Source organism: Miscanthus floridulus, chromosome 2 (genome assembly GCF_019320115.1).
Source record: "Miscanthus floridulus cultivar M001 chromosome 2, ASM1932011v1, whole genome shotgun sequence".
Taxonomy (NCBI): domain Eukaryota; kingdom Viridiplantae; phylum Streptophyta; class Magnoliopsida; order Poales; family Poaceae; genus Miscanthus; species Miscanthus floridulus.
The window spans coordinates 32,290,289-32,310,675 of record NC_089581.1 but is presented as its reverse complement, the minus strand read 5'-3'; the positions used below and the strand labels follow the sequence as shown (position 1 = coordinate 32,310,675).

Below are 20,387 nucleotides of genomic sequence, written 5' to 3'. Positions count from 1 at the left end.
AGTCAGATCTTGTTCAATTAGATGTAAAATGGAGAGCGATAGGGGGAGATGAACCGAACAAAGACTACGCACCTTGGCATCGTTGTGGCATTGGCGGCGGCAGGGCGCCATGACGCTGCATCCTTCTGTAATGCGCACACCTTTTGTCAAGGTAGACACAAGAGACGTACGACGTTGGCCACGTCGCACGACGGCGAGGACAGCGGGCCGCTCGACGGCGAGGACCACCTGAGTTTCCGGCGTCGTGGAGGGGGTGGCGTGTCCGGCGGCCGCACGTCCACCCGCCTCGACGGTAGGGCAGATCGTGGAGGCAGCGGCGCGTCCGGTGGCGGCGCGGCGGCGTCGAGGCGTCCTGCCGGCAGCAGGCACTGCTTCGCAGCGGGGAGGGAAAGGAGTCGTCGGCGTCGGCAGATCGGGGCGGGGCGCGGACGCGGATTGGGGCGGAGCGAGAACGACGGCGCGGGTCCTTCTCCTTCTCGGCGAGGCGGCGGAACGGTCTTCTCGGCGATCCGTCGGCCGCGAATCGGGGATTGACGAGCGCGGGCGAGGACGACGGCGCTGGCGCGAACGGCGAGCTCGACGGCGCGAGTGCGACGGAGCGTGATTGGGAGATGGATCGCAGGATCGGTGGGTCGGCATGCGTGTGACGGAGCGTGATTGAAGCGGGATCGTGGGAGGGGATGGAGCGTGATTGGGAGATGGATCGCAGGATCGGTGGGTAGGCGCGGGCGCAGAGGGCGGCGGCGGCGCGCGCAGCTGAATTTTGTCGCAAATGAAGTGGGAAGGAGCGAGGGAGGGGTGCGGGATCGACTTTCCTTCCTTTTTAATTTGTCGCAAAAAAAAGGAGGAAGGAATGAGGGGGTGCCGTAGGGGCAAATCGTACGGGCGATGTAAGGGGAAGCGAGAGGGTCGCACTAAAAAAAATATCGTCATTTAAGTGTGGGAGATAGGATGTCCGTCCGTCTGACCGCTGAGAAATCAAAACCCTAAAACAAGCTCGGAGCCCGTGAACACAACAAAACGTTTAGAGGCCGAAATGAACCATCCCCAAAGAGGGGCATCGGCCCGGCCCATCGCACTGGTTCTGTGCATGCTGCGCTGGCTCAGCTGTTGGTGCATGCACTGCAGCGGCACAGGCACAGCAGGGACTGGAGCGCGGCGTCCCTTGTCCCTGCCGGCCGTGTGCTGTCAACTGGCACGCCCGTGAGCATCAAGAAGGACCCGTCCACTCACGGGACGAATCCGACCAAACGCGCGCCCGCCACGCCCCCATCTTCACTCACCTCCCCCGCTTCTGTCCACATCCCCGGTATATCAGCGTCAACCGGACATGCTCGACGGGTATTAAAGCCGATTGTAGTTGATTTATTACGAGAGAAAAATACTATACTGATAAAAGCGACTGCAGTTGAGACCAGTTCGCCGCCCCTACCCTAGATAATCTCGTCTCGCCAGGGACGGCAGGCCGTGCCGTCACAAGACTCCTCGCCACTCGCCGGCCGGGTCGTCAAGGAGAGACCGAGAGAGTGCGTTCGCGCGCGGTGGGATCGGAGAGATTTCGTTCTAGAGCTCCAGTGAGGATGGAGCTCGGCAGTTCCTGGCGGCTCACGGTGGTCGTCGGCATCCTTGCCTGCGCGGCCCTCTTCTCGCCGCCCGCCGCCGCGCTCAACATCGGCATCCAGTCCGACGGCGACGGCGCGGTACGTACACAGGCTAAACTATATATGCTTGGAGTAGCTTTCAGCCTTTCATCATGCTCATACACACACGTACGCAGCACGTCGTTGCCCACTAATCTAGCTCCACACCCCTGTTAACTGTGCTCTTTGCTTGATTCGTGCGCAGAGCAAGCAGCAGGCGTGCAGCCGTACGTGCGAGTCGGACCACTGCACGAGTGCGTACAATTAACCCGTCTCTTCCATGATCTGCACGGTTTATTTCCTCTTAATTGCATCGATCGCTCACTTATTAAGCGCCCGACATGATCTTCTGCCACTCGATCAACAGCGGCGCCGTTCCTGCGGTACGGCAAGTACTGCGGCATCCTGTACAGCGGCTGCCCCGGCGAGCAGCCGTGCGACGGGCTGGACGCCTGCTGCATGCACCACGACAACTGCGTCCAGGCAAAGAGTACGTTAATTATATACACAAGCTCGCTCCAGTCATCATGCATCTTCAATTGCTACCACGAACGTGGGCTGATGACGACACGGCGGCTGCGCGCGTGTTGTAAACCGTATGCAGTGGACTACCTGAGCACGTCTTGCAACGAGGCGCTGCTGGACTGCCTGGCGAGGCTGCGGGAGGGCACGTCCACCTTCGACGGGAACAAGTGCATGATCGACGAGGTCATCGACGTGATCACGGTCGTCATAGAGGCCGCCGTCGTCGCCGGCAGGGTGCTGCACAAGCCGTAGCCGCCGCACGCGGCGGGCGTGGTGGGCGCGCGCAGGGACATGTAAACAGCAGCCTGCGGTTGGTGGGTGATACATCTTTTTCGTGCTTGGTTTAGGGTGGTGGCGTCCTGGACGGCTGGCCGGGGCCCGGGCTGCGTCGGCGGCTCACATGGCGGCTTGTGTGCGTGCTACTAGCTGGCCAGCAGCTCCCACAGGCTCTCAGCCCGGCCTAAACTGACGACAAGATATATGTATGGAGATTATTAAAGATACGTGTGTAGCTTGCGTTGTTGCAAATGACGAATAATACAGAGTGTGTCCTCAGCAGGATCATCATGTGATGGATGAACCTTGATTTAGGATGATAGGATCTTGTACGTGCTGCTGCCGGAACGATTTCGTGATCGCGCGATTTGTTTGTTACTGAGACTCGGAGGGCATCTGCGCCCACTGATCGTCTGGCCTCGACGCTCCAGTGATGCTATCTCGTTGTCCATAGTCCACACATTGCTGTCAAGTCCATCCTTCGGATGCATACAAACATTGGAAGTAGTAGCGCGTAGCGTCCGTCATACGGTCATGCCCTCATAAGCTCAGCAGACAGCAGTCAGGAATGACCAAAACTACAAATGTGATGCAATGCCAAAGAACAAAATTAAGAGCAGAGCGCGCAGCAGCTGCACGCCTGCACCAAAGAGCAGGGCAGCATTGCATGATCGAATGGAAAGTAAGCTTGTGTAGCTCTCTTCATTTAGTACCAATAACTGGAGATTTATTGGATGCATAAGAAAACATAATATGTCAATGACGGCGCCACAGTAGCAAGAGTATTTACAATTTACATGTTTACAGGTGAAACGGAAACAGCATGGCCCAGCTGGATTCCCCCATTTTATTTTATTGTGCAAAGAAGCGATCCACAAATCACTTGCTGGGAGTCTCTGTTGTTTTACTGCACTACTGATAACTGGTTGGCTGGTTTTACTAAGACACATAAAGCGGTTCAGGGGCCATTTTCCTCTGTATCCTGGATATAACAAAAGAAGAAGTTAGAAAAACGAAGGAAATATAAAAACCAATGTCAACACTCAATATGCATCAGTGGCGAAGAAAGAGCAGATTGGACGGAGGTGCACTTGCCTTTGGGTTAATAGACTTGTCTATAAGGATGGGTCCATAGACTTATGGGTCCATTTACAATGCACATATATAGTGGAATACTGGAATTTTAATCACAATCACTATTTATATAATCTTGAGCCCCCTTATGTGCATCATTACCATGGGCATGAGGCGTACATGTTCAGCAATGCATACAAACTAGTAGTTGCCTCGTTTCATAATCAAAGATGGGTGTATCTATATTGCATGAAACATTAGCCTAATTCTCCCATGTTCTACTGTTACCACTATTATCAACTCACTGAAGAACAACATTGTCAACTGAAACATCATACTATCAGAAGTGTGTCTAGATCAACACCTTAATAAGTTGCAGAGCAAACCTAATAAGCGAACGGCAAGTTTATGCACGAAAATGTGTTGTTTTGTTTGTCAATGTGAGTTACCAAGCACTAATATGTTTTGGTTTAGTGAAAAGTGCAAACTATCGTATGAACCTACCAATGAGATAATTAAGCAGTTGTCACAAGCTTGATTTCAGAAGGGAAACAGCGCTAGCGACATCCCATTCAAGATTGAAGACAGAATTTATAAGGATTTCTAGTCAATTGTGCCAAGACCTTCAAGACGTGAAGGAAAATCAAAACAGTATTGTAAAAGAAGAATTCTTCAATAGTGCCATTATGAACTAACCAGTTGTCTTTGGACCATTCACATCCTTCAGTATCAACTACATGTAAGCTCAGTGCATGTCTTGACGCTGGAGAAAGGTTCTCAAAACTGCACACAAAAAGCCATAACACTATTAACTTGAAACAGTACAACACAAGTAGGAAGCATTAGTAATATAAAGGAGAATTCCACCTCTGATGTATAAGATCTCCATGTATAACTACCAAATCACCAGATTTTACTTCCAGCGCCACAAATTCTTTCTGATCATAGGCTGGGGAGGGCCGATCAAAATGTGTACCATTTTCATCTCTGATCATACGCCTCACCAAACCCTCTAATACAAAACACAAAAGTTAAAAGAAAACTTAGATATTCCTGCCTTTCAAGACGTTCTTTGGCATAAAGTAATTGTGTGAAAGAAATACTTTTATGTGATCCTGGAATTGCCCACAGGCAACCATTGTTGATTGTTGCATCTTCAAGTGCAAGCCACAACCCTGTGCATGTTCGAGGTTCCGTGTAAAGGAATGTATTATCCTGGTGTGGCACCACCTCACCACCAATACCTGGTTGCTATAAAAAAACAGTAAGAAATTACGAAATAACATACAATGTCAGCAGAAAGTAAAGTCTAAAAAATCTACCTTAAAGATGTACATCGATTGAATGACTGCAGGCCTCTTGTAGCCTAAAGAAGAGAACAAGCTTGCAACGCTCTCCGAGAAAGAAAACTTTTTGAACACGGGATCAAGTTCATGTAATGCTGCATATCAGGAAAGATGGTGAAGGCAAGATATCTCAAACCCTGTTGTTCAGGACTGCAGGCCATGCTGGATGCCACTTTTTCTTGAATGGCTTACATAATACATTCACAACATGGAACATAATACACACTGTAAGGCAGAAGCAACCAAATGGGGAGGTTTATCAAAAAAATGATGGGGATTATAATATAACAACACTTTACATAACAAATTGAAGCACATAAATATATTTTTTGAACGAAAAAGCACATAAATATTTAAGATAGCTAGATTACACAAACTACAAACATCTATAACAAAGATAAGTCAGTGGTGCATTTAGAATACACATAACATAATTGGATTAACAGCAACAATTGTTCTTATTTTTAAGATTATTACCACCAGAAACTCTGAAAGTCATTTAAAAGTGGAATCTCTTTAGAAGCTACAGTTTATCATCTTTGGTAAAGTCACAGAGGTATAATAACATACTATTAGTACAATACTACAATTACAGAAGGTGACGATAAATTTCTTGTATTTAGTTAAACAGGGTGTTTCCACCACTATTTCCTATTTACTGGCCAAATTAAAGTATGCACATAAGAGGGGAGGGGCCAAGGGGGGCACAATATTGAAAAAATGATCGAGCCCATCATATGAAAGAAAACTAGGTATAAAAGCTTTCTAGCTGAATGTGACAGCACCATGCCCATACTTACCATGCCCAACTTTATTAATTGAAAGTTCTTTTGGCTGTTTCAAGCATCCATCATCTCCAAATGCCTTTTCTGTAAGTGAAACAGTGTCAAAGAAAAAAAAAGATATGAGGCCCTCAAGCTGTCAAAATATCTTCAGCCAGTTGAGCAAAAAAAAAAAGGATAAGAAATCTCAGTATCAAGTAAAATTTTTCGCATAGGTACAGGTACAGAAACACTAAACTAAATCGGTAGAGCAAAGTAGAGTTATTTTCACATAGTCCAAGGCAGTATTAATTCCTAGTTTGTAAAATAGATTGAATAGAATCGTGACATATTGATATTCCTACTAGTCTGAGGGGAACAAATCACGTACCCTCAAAGAAGAATGAGATATTCTCTGCACTTTTAAAGAAGTAGTCATCCTTCAACTGCCGCTGCAATGGAAAACAACATAACAATTATGCTAAATCTGAGTATGCACGATATGCTATTTATAAACCACAACAGGCTACAAACACAACTAATTGAAACAAAAAAAAAATAGCGCAATGTAAACCAAACATATGTGTAATTCAAACCAAGCAATGGAATTTTCAAAAAGACAGATATGTAGGTGCTTCAGCAACAGGGTGTGTATGTGAAGAAGGAAAGGAGCGTAACAAAGGCAGGGATCGAGACTGGCCCAATCGAAGCGGATAGCGTACATGATCCTTGGTGGAGAAGACGGCGGAGTTGGGGCCATCGAACCCAGCTACAAGCTCGGCCATGCGGTCCCGCATCTCCCGCACCTCCTCCGCGCTCGAGAACGAGTCCATCACGAGGTACCCTGGAACCAACCAACGAGATTACGAGTTAGGGTTTCAGCTCGATACGAGCAGCGACATTCGCCTCCGGTTGCCGGGATACCAGGAGCGCGAGGGCGAAGGAATAGGCCTGAGGGTGGACAAGCGGTGGACGCGCTCACCATTGGCCTCGAAGAAGCTGAGCTGGTCGGCGGTGAGGCTACTGGCTGGCGGCATAGCGGCGGGCGGAGGCGGAGGCCGGAGGGGAGGGGAGAAGGGTTGACCGGAATAGTGGAGTGAAGGGTACGGAACTTCTTCTCCCGAAGCTGCTTGGAGGCGATTCGATCCACGGAGCGCCGTTGGAACCGTTTGCGTGGGAAACGATTATTTATCTGGTAATAAGGTGCAGTATCAATAATCTACGGTTTAGATAATCAATAATCAAAGTGCTTGTAATTCTAATTATTATGACAAGTGTGAGTGTGAACGACCTTTAATCAGATAATCTCTAATCTGATTAATCCGGATTTTCTGGTAAGGTGCAGTATCAATAATCTACGGTTTAGATAATCAAAGTGCTCGTAATTCTAATTATTTCGACAATTTGTGAGAGTGAAAGACCTTTATGCACCTAGGGCGAAAGCATTTTCAATATTTATACTCCTTCGATAATTGTTATACCGTCCATTTGTGAGCCTTCCCACGATAGTCGTCTCTCCTTACTCCTGCTCTCTCGAGAGCGAGCGGGGTGAGGAGTTTAGTGTGGAGGTATGGTCCCCGGTATCCCTAAGACAAGATATGTGCCGCATCCTTAGAGGTGGTTCAGCCCGTAAGATCAAGACGTGTACGGCACTGATCGATGTGCACCGTAAGACATTGTATAGTATCAAATAAGATACTTTTCTTGTAACCCTACCCCTCCAAAGTATATAAGGAGAGGCAGTGGTCATCTACATACATCTTATACTCAATACAATACACCAAAGACACAGGACGTAGGGTATTACGTCGATCAGACGACCCGAACCTGTCTAAATCGCTGTCTCTACGCCTTGTGTCACCATCTGGTTCCTGATTACACGTACCTCCACCGATCAATCTACCATCACGGGATACCCCTCGATGGGCTGCCGAGCATCTTTTATCGACAGTTGGCGCGCCGGGTAAGGGTGTGCGTGCTGATCCATGGCGAACTAGATGAGATCTTAAGATCGACGTCGCTCGTGGCAACCTGACTTCCTACGGCGGCGTGCTTCAACAACTTATACAGGCTAGCGGACATCTCAAGTCAAACAGTACAAGCTTCTAACGCCCAACGAGAATCTGCCGCGTGCTTCAATCAACCAACAAGCAAACTAGAGGACATACTCATCTACAAGATTGGTCAACACTTCGCCACTTGATCGAATTCGACTCTGACTCCAGTTCACGTACGAGTTAGCAATTTCCTACGACTGATTTATCGGTCGACGGGAAGGCTCGAGTTGGATCCGAGTCGGATCATTGGCTGTTTCCGTCACCTAAGCAAATAAGGAAGGCGTATGTACATGGAAGCCAACTATACAGAAATTAGCTAAGGCACTTGCACATTGTGTGCGTATGCATCCATCAAGTATGCTAATACTACAGCAAGTCTGAGAGCCGTACATCTACAGCACGGCCATCCCTATAGCGAACAAAGGCTGGCGTGTCTACTCAGCCACGTCTCATCTACTCCGCCATACAACATCGTTTCTCTGACCAGTCAATGATGTCCTCGAATTTGATCTGCCTAAGGCCGATTAGAAATATAAGGACGATGTCGGTCGGACTACTTACTCCAACTGAAAGGATCAAGATGCCCAAGAGGAGGTGAATTGGGCTAATTCTAAATTTCTTTCAATAATTAAGTCCTATTGTTAGCCCAATTAACCCCTTGTGCCTAGAAAGTGTTTGTAATGTTCTATCGCACAAAAAATCTTACAACCTAAGTTATAATCCTACTCTAGCATGGCAATTCTATGAATGTAAAGACAAGTATTGAATTGCTCAAAGTAAATGTTCAAAGTAAATAGAGAAGTAGGAACGCGGCGATGTTTTGCCGATGTATCGGAGAGTCGTCACTCCCCACTAGTCCTCGTTGGAGCACCCGCGCAAGGGTATAGCTCTCCCTTGATCTGCGCAAGGATCAAGTGCTCTCTACGGGTTAATTCTTCGACACTCCGTCGCGGTGAATCACCCACAACCGCTCATAACTTGAGTTGGGTCATCCACAAGCTCCGTCGGATGATCACCAAGCTCTCAATCACCACCAAGCTGTCTAGGTGATGGCGATCACCAAGAGTAACAAGCACGAACTCACACTTGACCACAACAAGCCTAATGAGAAGGGTGGATGCACACTTTGCTACTCTTGATCTCACTAATGAGGGCTCTCTTTGGGATTCTCAAATCTCAATCACCTCAGTAGGACCTTGCTCTTCTTGGCACTCTCAAAGGTGTTTCTCAGCTGTTGAAATGAGCAAAAGTCCCCCCCCCACACGAGTGGAGGAAGTATTTATAACATGGGCTAAAAAACGAACCGTTATGTGCCTCTGCGGGGTGACCGGACGCTCTGGTCATGTTGACCGGACGCGCCGGTCAGTTCACCCTGAACTCCAGTGTTTAAAGTGTGACCGAACGCGTCCGGTCGTGATTTTTGCTCTCTAGAACCTTACTAGAGTCGATCGGACACTGGCCCTCAGCGTCTGGTCACTTCACCTCTCAGCGTCCGGTCACTTCCAGACGACTTCATCTTGATCAAATGAACTGACCGGACTCTGTGCCAGCTTCCGGTCACACCGAAGCCAGCGTCCGGTCAGTATTTAACCCTCCATTCACTTCCAACTTTCAAACGTATGTGAATGAAGTTTGCTCCAATAGATCTAATGGCTTTTTAGAAGCTACCTAATGCTAATTTTAGCAAGTGTACACTACACCTAACCCACTAGACTCACCTAGGTCAAGCTACCCGTCCATACCCCCCTTAATAGTACGGCCAAAGGAAAAACAAAGTCCTAAACTACTCTAAGTGTCTCTTCAACACCAAACATCACTTAGAACTAGTATATCCTTAACCTTGTCATCCATCCTTTGAAAACCGAAATGATTTTCATCGAGGGGCATGACCACCATGATAGCCCAATCGATCTCTGTTACCATGACCTAACTTAATTGTCTCTATAAAACACACGTTAGTCATAGTAATCATGTATTGTCATTAATCACCGAAACTCATCTAGGGGCCTAGATGCTTTCAATCTCCCCATTTTTTGTGATTGATGACAATACTACCTCGAGTATATGAAAGAGTTGAGGTTTTTAACATGCTTAATTCATATAAGCTTTTAACAATAAGAACAAAAGAGTTAGGCAAGCTTATATGACCCAAGCCAACATGATGTACTCAAAAGATATGACAATAAGCATGAGTACAAGTAATAAAGCTCATTTGCATCGGAGTGAAACGCGGAAGCAAAGCAACTGAGCATAGCACAAGTGATATGACATATAACTAATTCAAAGTAGAGAGCGCACATGTCATATATCACGATTACATAGATATCACTGTCACATAGATATAATTTGATGCATAAAAGTAAACACACGAATGCATAATAGTGTATCACACATAAAAACCAAATATAATAGATAGTCAAATAGGTAAACTAAGCTCCCCCTAAGTCGCTCCCCCTAAGTCTAGCATACTCGATCCCTCTCCCTCTTTGGCGTCAAACACCAAAACCTAAGGGTCAGTCGGTGGCGCTGTAGTGGACGAGTCGGGCATTGAGGTACGAGGAGCAAGCTAGAACTGAGTGCCATCATCATCTGAACCAGAGCTCTGAGCTGTCTGACCCTCTGTAGCTAGAAGTGATGCTAAAGTGGTCTGGGTCGAATCAACAACTGGAGCTGCTGTAGACTGTGCAGGTATGACTAGAGCAGCTGGCTCTGATGATGCCACTAAGGAAGGGAGCGTCTCTGTAGTCCCGGTAAAAGGTGCAACTATAGAAGGACCTAGGACATACAAATATGGTGGAGTAGGCTGCCCTATCAACTCACTGAAGGTCACTCCAGGACTCCTAGAGACTGAAGTATCTAGCACTAGTAGCGAGGAAGTCTGAGCCAGTGTGAAACCCGTCTGGAGAGGTGTGAACTGCGGGGCTAACATGGGTGAAGCAAACCACTAGGACACCTGCTCTGTAGGTGAAACAAACTATGCTGGTGGCTATCCCTGACTCTGAAGCCCACTAGGTTGTAACGCTGGAGTCATAGAAGTGGTGGCAGGCTAACCAAGCTAGGGTGAAGGCTGTGGTGGTGGAACCCCAATAGCTGACACAACATGCTGCATAAAACCAAGTAGTTACTGTTGCATGAGAAGCTGCTGCTGATGCATGGCCTACTGCTGCTGCTGTATGGCCTATTGCTGCCGTGGAAACTCATCCTATCGAGTCTAAAACTGTGCAAAAGTAGCGGCGGTCTCCTAAGCCTGGCGAGCTTAATCCTACCTCATCCGCTCAAGTATGGTAAGTAGAGCGGGGTCTGTCTGCGGTGCAGATGGAGCTGAACTGGAGCTACCGGCCTCATGATCATGTCATCGAGGAGGCATCTGGGGGATATCACGGTAGTCCTCATCTAAGCTATCGCTGGGGTCGCTCTCGACCATCCCCTCCTACTGAGTGTCAAGCTCCTCCTCCTCTATAGCTGCTATGCCCCTGATAGTATCATCCTGCTGGGTTGTAGTCTCTGGCACCTCTGGATGATGACGCGGCTAGCTAGGTGCACTCAGTGTACTATGGCGGATCATCTGAGTCAGGTTATATGTAGAAAACTCTGTAGTAGCACCACTGTACTCAGCGAGCATCTCAGGCGACCTCACTGTAACTGCCCTATGAATTAAGAAATGTGATCCAGTGAGCATACGACAGCTGCTTGTGACCCTTGAACCCCTCAACAATAGTATCCTTCATCTCTGATAGAAGGAGATCCCAAATATCAAACACTGTCTACTGCATCAGACAGTTCAGTAACCACAACTGTATGTGAGTCAAGCCCTCATGATACCCCATCCTTGGAAGTAGTGTCCTCCTCATAATGGCATCAAGCACTCTAGCAGTGAGAGTAAGATCACTAGGTGTCCTATGTGGCAGAACCGCCTAATTTAATGCCTCACAGGAGCGCTCGTCTTCCATTAGACACTAAGCACTCGAGGGAGAACACTAAATTACTCGATTCCGTCGGGCACACCCCAGGGGAGAACCCGAAAATCCACATTTTTGCCATCAGGATCACAAATGAGAGAATAAAGCTTACATCATTCGTAACCATTTCTTGCATCACTTTTAATACAATGTCAGAGTGTAATATCTATTAATATAACAGCAGAATGAAATCATATTATCAGAGTTGTAAACAATTTAATTGAACAGCGAAATATAAACATGTGATCAGAGTTACAGCGGAAATAAACCTCTATTAATGACATGATGAAGTATTGATATATAAACTACGACAACAGATTATTAAACTTCCATTTATAAAAGCATTTGGTGAGGGTTATAAATAACAACTACGATCGCAGCGTAAAGGAAATCCTCGCTGAGCCCACCAGGAGGAATCCACACACAAAGGTCAGCTCTAGCATCCACCTGTCACCTACAACAGGGGGAATAAAACTCTGAGTACTCAATTGTACTCAGCAAGACTTATCCGACAGGAGAAAAGAAAAGACTCCAAGGATATGCAAGGCTATCTGGTTTGTGGGTTGCATTTGCAGAAAGCATTACTAAGCGTGCGTCCTTATATTTGATTTTTAGTAATAGCCGTATTGGTTCATTAGCTAACCATTCTATGTAAGCATATGTGCTACTTTTAAGCAAGTGATAAGCAATCAGATTTCCTTTTTGTCCATCTTCCATCTTTCATCTTCAGTTCTTACTACGATGCTAAACCGTAGACAAGCCGTACCGGATAGCCTGGCGATTCGCGAATCAATGCCCCCAGCTGGGTACCCCGAAAACACACGCCCCGCTTGTACCCCAGGCACAAGCAGGACCAACCCATCACTCTCCTGTCCCGGGTGTCCAGGTCCCCGTCCAAACTGGGACTCCAAGCCCCCGCCCCTAAGTCCCGGACTCAATGCGGTGCAAGGACCTCCTCCACCAAAACAAAACCCTGACAGTCGGTCCGGAAAGAGCCAGATCCGCAACAAGAGAGCAACAAGTCTTCCAAGTGCCCATACACAAGTATGTGCTCGGGATAATAAGTCTGTGACCTGCCTAGAGTCATATGCAACGATCGGTCCTTAACCGACCAGACAGGAAAAAACGGTGTAACCAAGCTATGACCCGCCTCCGCGGTGACACAACTTCTTACTCCCACCAATGCCCAAACCATATCCCTGCCCAGTCACCGTTTTTCCTTTCCACCATTTTATATATTCCAGGTGATAATCATATAGTAACATATTTCCTGTATCTCGCGAGTGACAGGCAATCACTCGACTTCTACCGGAGTCCTGTAGCATAGCAATCTACACGATCCTGTCATACTAGTAAGACTCATAGGATAAAGATATATATACAAGTGGGCTTCATTCAACTCCTTGAAACTTAATGCACAAATATAATTTAAACTGCAGAAAGTAGGGGTTATGCACCGGGGCTTGCCTGGGTAAGATATATTAAAAGTTAGTATCTGCATCTTCAGATCATCTGGATAGAAAGCTCATTGCATCACCTCCTGGAGAGAATACCATTACACCATCTTCGAATTCCCAATCATCCTTCGATCGATCCGTTGATCCATCATAGTACCTATATGATATGCATGCGATGAAATGCAAAGATGTAATTAATCAACTGCAATCGTGACTCGTAAAATATGGCGTACGCCTCTCGAGCTAACGGGCTAGTTCTAACGACGACCATACTTAGGCTACATGTACACGTTGCCGGATAAGGTGTTATTTCCCAACAATTAGTTTAGTTATATAAACCAACTGTGTTTCTTAATTCCGTTCTATCAGTGTAATCTTTATTCGAATAGGACATCTTTATCTATTTAGCAAATTAATTATTCCAGAACTACAAAAATTATAGTGAGTACCTAATATTACTAGGAGCCTACTATAGAAATTTCAGACCCCAACACTATTACCATTTTACCACGGAAATTTCCTACACGTTTATATTTTATAATATTAAGTATCTTAGATTAATCATATAGCTCCCAAAAATATTACCCACTACGTGAACAAAATATACTACATGTAGAGCGTGATTTTAGGAACTTAACAAAACTGGTTTCATAATTTTTGGACAACTACATAATTTTATATTGATTTTATAAGTTATCTAGAAACTTATATTAGAAAAAAAAACATTTATAAATTGAAAAGGGGCCGGTGGCAACCCAACTCGCCGGACTGGCGGCCCAGGTGGGCGCGGAGCAGGCCGGCCCAGCGCGCGGCTGAGAAGCAGTAGCCCAGCAGCCAAGAGCAGCCAGCGACCGGGAGCGGGGCAGCGGCCCAATCAGCCGGCCGTGGCCCAGGTGGGGCGCAGCGCTCGCGGCCTAGTCGCGCGGCATGGCGAGCAGGCCGGCCCACAAGGCCAGGGCCAGACAGCGATGGTGCCAATTTGCAACGAGGCCCTCGTATTGTCCTCAATTTAACCCGCGGTACGAAAGTACTATTCACTTGAGTCTCGTAGTTAGCAAATAAGACCCTGTATAAAATGGCGTCTTGGATTTATACCCCTTTCCTCACCTCATCTTCTCCTTCGATACAGAGCAGAGGCGGAGGAGCTCTGGCCGGCGACCAAAACTGGCTGGGGAGGCACGGCAGTGACGGGGGTGGCACGGGGACCCACCAGCGACCTCGGGCTGAGGGGGGCCAGAAGCCGACGATGGCCACAGCAGCCAGGCTACGTGCACCAGCGACGTCAATGGCGGCTGCAGCGATGCGGGACGTGGCGCTACGGCACGGCACCAGCACGGCACCGGCACGGCGTGGACCGGGGGCGTGCGCGCGTGGAGAAACCACGCGACGGGACAGCTGCGGTGAGACATGCGGCTGCAACCGACCTAGCCACGGTAGCCACGGACACGGAAAGAGCTGCGGTGGCTCAGGCGCGTCGCGAGTGACGAGGCAGCAAGAGCGCGACTCACGGGAGGGCAGCGCCGACGCGAGGCGCAATGAGTCGTGGCGACAAGGCACATGGTAGCCCGAGCCAGGCGCGCTCGAGGGGAGACAGGGCGACGATGGCGCTGCCGCCGACGAGACTGCGGCTACGAGGAGACAGGGGCGTGGGCGGCTGTTGCGGTGTGGCTTGTCGGAGCAAGGGAGCGGACGCCAGGGTCCACGCGCGGGAAAGGGCCGGGACAGCGGTGACCATGGCCAGGGCTGCGCCGGTGGGAGAGCATGGTGGGGCTCCGACCATGGCAGACTCGGCAAGGAAGCCACGCAGAGGCGAGTGGAACCGACGGCAGGTGGAACGGAAAGTGCTCGGGGCGGTTGCTCGCGCGAGGCGGAAGGGAGGCACGCGGCGCAGGTGGAGCAAGGCGCTGTAGCTCGGTGGTGGGAGGCGAACGACGGGCGCGCATGCTCGGCCAGCAGCGGGGTGCAGGAGGAGCAGAGAGGGCAGCGCTGTGGTCCTTGCGCGCACGTGAAGAAGGAGGGGAGGGGCGCCGGTACCTCATGGTGGCTCGGATGCTGGTGAGGCGGCTCGGCGCGTGAAGCTGGGACGCCTCCGCTCGACTACGGTGGAGGAAAACACAGCCAAGGTGGGCGCAGGTGCAAGACAGCAGCGCGGCCAAGGACTCGGTGACGCCTGCGAGCTCGGTGACTCGGCCACTACGGTGTGGCCCAGCTGCTTGCTCAAAAAGCTGGGTAGGAAACAGCAGCAGCAGCTAGGACGGCCGGCCTGCATGCCAGGCAGAGGGAATAGTGGCGCAGCGACAAACAAAGACAGAGAGGCATGGCAGACAGAGACTGATTGAAAGAAAAACAACAAGCCACAGTCGGTCAACTTGTACAGAGAGGACATATTTTTACCGCCAAATGAAAAACTCTCGTCACCCTGGTTTTCACCCCTATGCTACGGAACACCCTGCAAGATTCCACGAGACCATGACCCACTGGCTAGTGGCCACTGCTGCTTTGATTTAGAGCTATTGTCGAGTAACGTGTATATACATATATATATATACCTACATATATATATATACATATATATAATGGTTTACTACTTTAGTCAATCGGCAACGTCTAGGCACACGAAAATTTCAGCAAGCTCGAATTTAAATTTGATTCTAAATCTATATATATATATCGTTCTATTTATTAACGGATTTTATTTTATTTATAAACATTGCTTTTCATGCTTAATCTAATAGAACGAACCGTTTGCTATCGATTGGCTCGAATTGCCGTTCGACATTCCTAATTATTTCTACGCCCGGCGTGATTCAACTTGAGCGTTTACTTGAGTCCACGAACTAAGTCACACTGGATTCGCGTATCGCGTCGAATACGTTTTAAATAAAAAATCCAAGAAACTCGTTTCGAAAACTTTACTGAGGCCTAAATCGCGGCGCTAAAAAGGATCGTAACACCGGGGTGTTACAACCAACCCCCCATAAAAAGAATCTCGTCCCGAGATTCGAAGCAAGAACCAGAAGGGGAAAAACGCGATTACATTTCGTAGATCAGGGATTACACGAAAGATTACATGACTTCGAATACTAACCCACACGGGGATCTAGGGATACATGGTTAGGAGCAACTTGATACAACCGAGACTTAATCCAGAAGTCAAGATAGACGAGGACAATGGAGAAACAACAAGATAGTGATTATCCAAAACATGGCGTAGCACCAACAGATCTAGAAATAGTCGACTGAGAAGTAAAACATCGTGAACCCTAAGATTGACTACCAAAAGGGAACTTGACTTCCTCGACGAACCGAATCCTTTCTTCTTCTCAGATCACACCATCACCTCAGACTGACGAACCTAGTTTCACAACGTCGACTGGATCTCGTAGCTCTGTTGTGAATGCAAGAGGAATGGGGATGAAGAAGAAAAGCAAGGACCAATGGCATTTATAGAGGCAAACGGAGAGGGGAAGCAACACACCAGAGGCGGATGCGGCGGGGATGGGATACACAGACGGTGCATGCTATGGAGATAAGGTCGGAAACATGGCATGCTTCCTGCGTGAGCGGCGGAGGGGGAAATAAAGGAGAGTAGAGGGGGTCCGATTGACGAGGCAGGCGTGCGGGTGGTCGTGTCACCAAAAGAAGAAGGAAAAGAGGGGGTCCGGTACGAGGGACGAGGCATGAGAGTCGAGAGCCGACCGGATGCTAGGAAAAGGAGAAGCGCACAGTGCACAAAGACGACGAGCACTGCACGATGCCGCAGACACGCGAAAATGGGACGATAATGGACCCGACACCGACGGTGTTCGCAGGGCACGCAGCGAAATGACCCAACATGCATAGCGCGGTCAACTAAGCACAGGGCTTGGGACAAGACGTCCACTCAGGCTTTTCTATTACTCCCGGCTATCCACTGCTAACCTTCCTTTACTACTCTTCTTTTTCTTTCCTTTACTCAACCACATCCGTCTTTTCTGTAAACCCAGATCATGTCATACTTTCTTTCTCCAAACCATCTCTTGTTTACCTTGAGAGAACACTTCTGCATCACCCCGTTGTGGATTTCCCGTTTGAACACCTGAATATTTCCAAGGAGAAAATTTTTAAAACAATGGTACGGCGGTGTAACTCGGCAAGGTACTTGGTCAACAACCTCGATACCAGCGCGTGCCGAGCAGCATCACCATGTGGCAGCTGTTCCACAGGGAGCCCTCGGTTTTGTCGCGGCACCGTAAGCTATTAACCAGGCAACTACTACCAACTTACACGCCATGAAGGCAGTGGGTCATAGACCACAGAGTAAGGGCGTATCGCAAGGGAAAAATTCAACAACAAAGGTTTCCCTCCACAACAAGGGACAAGGAATTCAAATTCAACGATGGATTTGTTTTAAAAAGATTCAAGTGTTCTGCTGGGACACCCACAATTAGCCGCTACAGTGTCCTATATTATCCAATCATGGCTGATCTACTGGCATCTGAATTGCAACTTTTCTTGCAACCCGCTTAATATCGCCCTTGAAAACTTTAAGCACATCTAACGAAACTTAAGTAGATAAACGTAATAAACGTAGCGAAATAAAAAAAATGCATATTCCGAATGGTCTTATACGGGTACAACGTACAGGCATTCAGGCTCCTGTTCATGACACAGCATTCACCTATGGTCGAATGAGCTCAACAACTACGGATGACAACAATGGCAAGAGTACAATACCGGGGACAGCAATGAAAAACACTACTACTACGGGCACAACGTCCCAAGGCAACTAGTCTACATCCTCGTGGGGCAACGGCTGAGCGAGAGGAATCAAGGGTTCTTCTTCTGACACTTCCGAGGGTGGAGGTGCTGGCGGTGCAGCAACACCAGTTCTTCTTCTTTCTGGCGGGTGGATAGGGATCCCTTCCAAGATCGGGGCATCCTGCCTTCCAGTAGCCAACATCCTCCGTTCAGCCCTAGTGACAAGATAGGCCACCCGCAGCTGATGAACATGCCGATCTTCGGCTTCCTTTAGGGCTTCCGACATGGCAGTCTCTCGGCTCTCCGCAGCTGCAGCACTGGCATGCGCTTCAGCGAGCTGCACCTAGAGCATCCGGTTGAAGATCTCGGCTTCCTCGGCACGCCGAAGGCATGCCCTCAGCTCCAAGGCTTGATGGTCGTACTGCTCATCCAGAGCGAGCAGGTACGTGGTCAAGTGCACCATGGTGGGATTGTCCTCTTGCACATCTCGTCCTTGCAAAGCCTCCATGCGGGCCCTCCATGCCCGCTGATTCTTGTCCAAAGGAGGAAAGAACCGCATGGGAGTATGAGCAATGGGCTCCTCATAGATCTGGCAGAGGTACTGCAAGGCTTTGCGGGCCACAACCTGGCAGGTGTCGACGAAGCGAAACCCAGTTGCGGTCACACTCCAGGCTTCGGTGAGGTCGGGGAACTCTTCACTCTTCCCGATGTAGACGGTAACCTCACACCGCTCGGTGCCATGCTCCTCATACTCATGGCCCTCATACTCGGGATGATCCTTGACTCCGAGTTTTTGCAGAGTGGCATGTAGGATTCTGGGAAAACCCTCAACGTTTAGGCAGTAGGTACTAACCCAGGCTCCTGCCATCTTTGGCGGTGGTTGCAATGAAGGTTGAGCGAAAAGCTGGCTCAAAGGAAAAGCTACGCGAGCTAAAGTGCGCCGAGTGGTGGTACCAATGGCTAAGTCAGGCTCTACTTATAAAGGTGGAGCGTTCAGTGGTCCTAGCGTGGTTCACCAGGGTTCCCGCGCGAGATCACTATGGTGGATCGACCAAATTCCGCGCGTTCAAGGCGAGCGACGTGCGATGCCATTGCTGACTAGTACGACTGCAGGGCAAAGGTCCGAGAAGAGCATAGAAAGGGGGTATGGGGGAGACGTGGGTCACGACCGACGTGAACCACGGGTGAACGCGAAGCACGGAGCCATAGTGCGGACCTAACTCTAGAACAGGAACGAGTCAGACATGCACAATACGACGCGCGTGACACCTATGGATGGTGTATCTACCAGCAATACGAGCACTAGAATGCACAAACGGGATATGCATGAATGCACGTCCTATACGTCCTTCTACTATTGCCAACATATAGGGCAACCGTTCTCAGATTTTTAGCACATCGCTCTCTCCCTGTAACTAGTCGATACTATCGAACTATGCTTGAGTCAGTGTACCTGCAGAAAACTTGATTAAGCCTATCTAAGTCAGCAGAGTGCCATCTATCCTGGATACATAACCATAGTAATAGGGCTACTTATATAACTTCGCATACAAACGTCCTAACCTTTTTGCAACAATGGGTTGTCAAATTTTAGTTTAGAAAAGGTTTTCGAAGCCTTATTTCTTCATTTATGCTCTGATACCACCTGTGGCAGAACCGCCTAATTTAATGCCTCACAGGAGCACTTGTCTTCCATTAGACACTAAGCACTCGAGAGAGAACACTAAATTACTCGATTCCGTCGGGCACACCCCAGGGGAGAACCCGAAAATCCACATTTTTGCCATCACGATCACAAATGAGAGAATAAAGCTTACATCATTCGTAACCATTTCTTACATCACTTTTAATACAATGTTAGAGTGTAATATCTATTAATATAACAGCGGAATGAAATCATATTATCAGAGTTGTAAACAATTTAATTGAACAGCGAAATATAAACATGTGATCAGAGTTACAGTGGAAATAAACCTCTATTAATGACATGATGAAGTATTGATATATAAACTACGACAACAGATTATTAAACTTCCATCTATAAAAGCATTTGGTGAGGGTTATAAATAACAACTACGATCGCAGCGTAAAGGAAATCCTCGCTGAGCCCACCAGGAGGAATCCACACACAAAGGTCAGCTCTAGCATCCACCTATCACCTGCAACAGGGGGAATAAAACCCTGAGTACTCAATTGTACTCAGCAAGACTTATCTGACAGGAGAAAAGAAAAGACTCCAAGGATATGCAAGGCTATCTGGTTTGTGGGTTGCATTTGCAGAAAGCATTACTAAGCGTGCGTCCTTATATTTGATTTTTAGTAATAGCCGTATTGGTTCATTAGCTAACCATTCTATGTAAGCACATGTGTTACTTTCAAGCAAGTGATAAGTAATCAGATTTCCTTTTTGTCCATCTTCCATCTTTCATCTTCAGTTCTTACTACGATGCTAAACCGTAGACAAGCCATACCGGATAGCCCGGCGATTCGCGAATCAATGCCCCCAGCTGGGTACCCCAAAAACACACGCCCCGCTTGTACCCTAGGCACAA

General features: G+C 48.2%; 2 protein-coding genes across 2 annotated transcripts; one reads left to right on the top strand and one right to left on the bottom strand.

Moving 5' to 3' along the window:
• Positions 1 to 1,441: 1,441 nt before the first annotated feature.
• Positions 1,442 to 2,799, top strand: LOC136538367 (phospholipase A2 homolog 3-like). The gene is made up of 4 exons (XM_066530346.1): positions 1,442 to 1,700; positions 1,846 to 1,894; positions 2,008 to 2,130; positions 2,245 to 2,799. The coding sequence occupies exons 1-4, from the start codon at positions 1,581 to 1,583 to the stop codon at positions 2,415 to 2,417; spliced, it is 465 nt and encodes a 154-aa protein (XP_066386443.1). The 5' UTR covers positions 1,442 to 1,580; the 3' UTR covers positions 2,418 to 2,799.
• Positions 2,800 to 3,146: 347 nt separating this feature from the next.
• Positions 3,147 to 6,789, bottom strand: LOC136538366 (phytanoyl-CoA dioxygenase 1-like). Its single transcript, XM_066530345.1, has 9 exons — positions 6,605 to 6,789; positions 6,345 to 6,466; positions 6,014 to 6,074; positions 5,662 to 5,730; positions 4,838 to 4,956; positions 4,619 to 4,766; positions 4,383 to 4,527; positions 4,212 to 4,298; positions 3,147 to 3,423 (listed from the first exon to the last, which is right to left on the bottom strand). Exons 1-9 carry the CDS (start codon positions 6,657 to 6,659, stop codon positions 3,381 to 3,383), a joined length of 849 nt encoding a protein of 282 aa, XP_066386442.1. The 5' UTR covers positions 6,660 to 6,789; the 3' UTR covers positions 3,147 to 3,380.
• Positions 6,790 to 20,387: the final 13,598 nt, after the last annotated feature.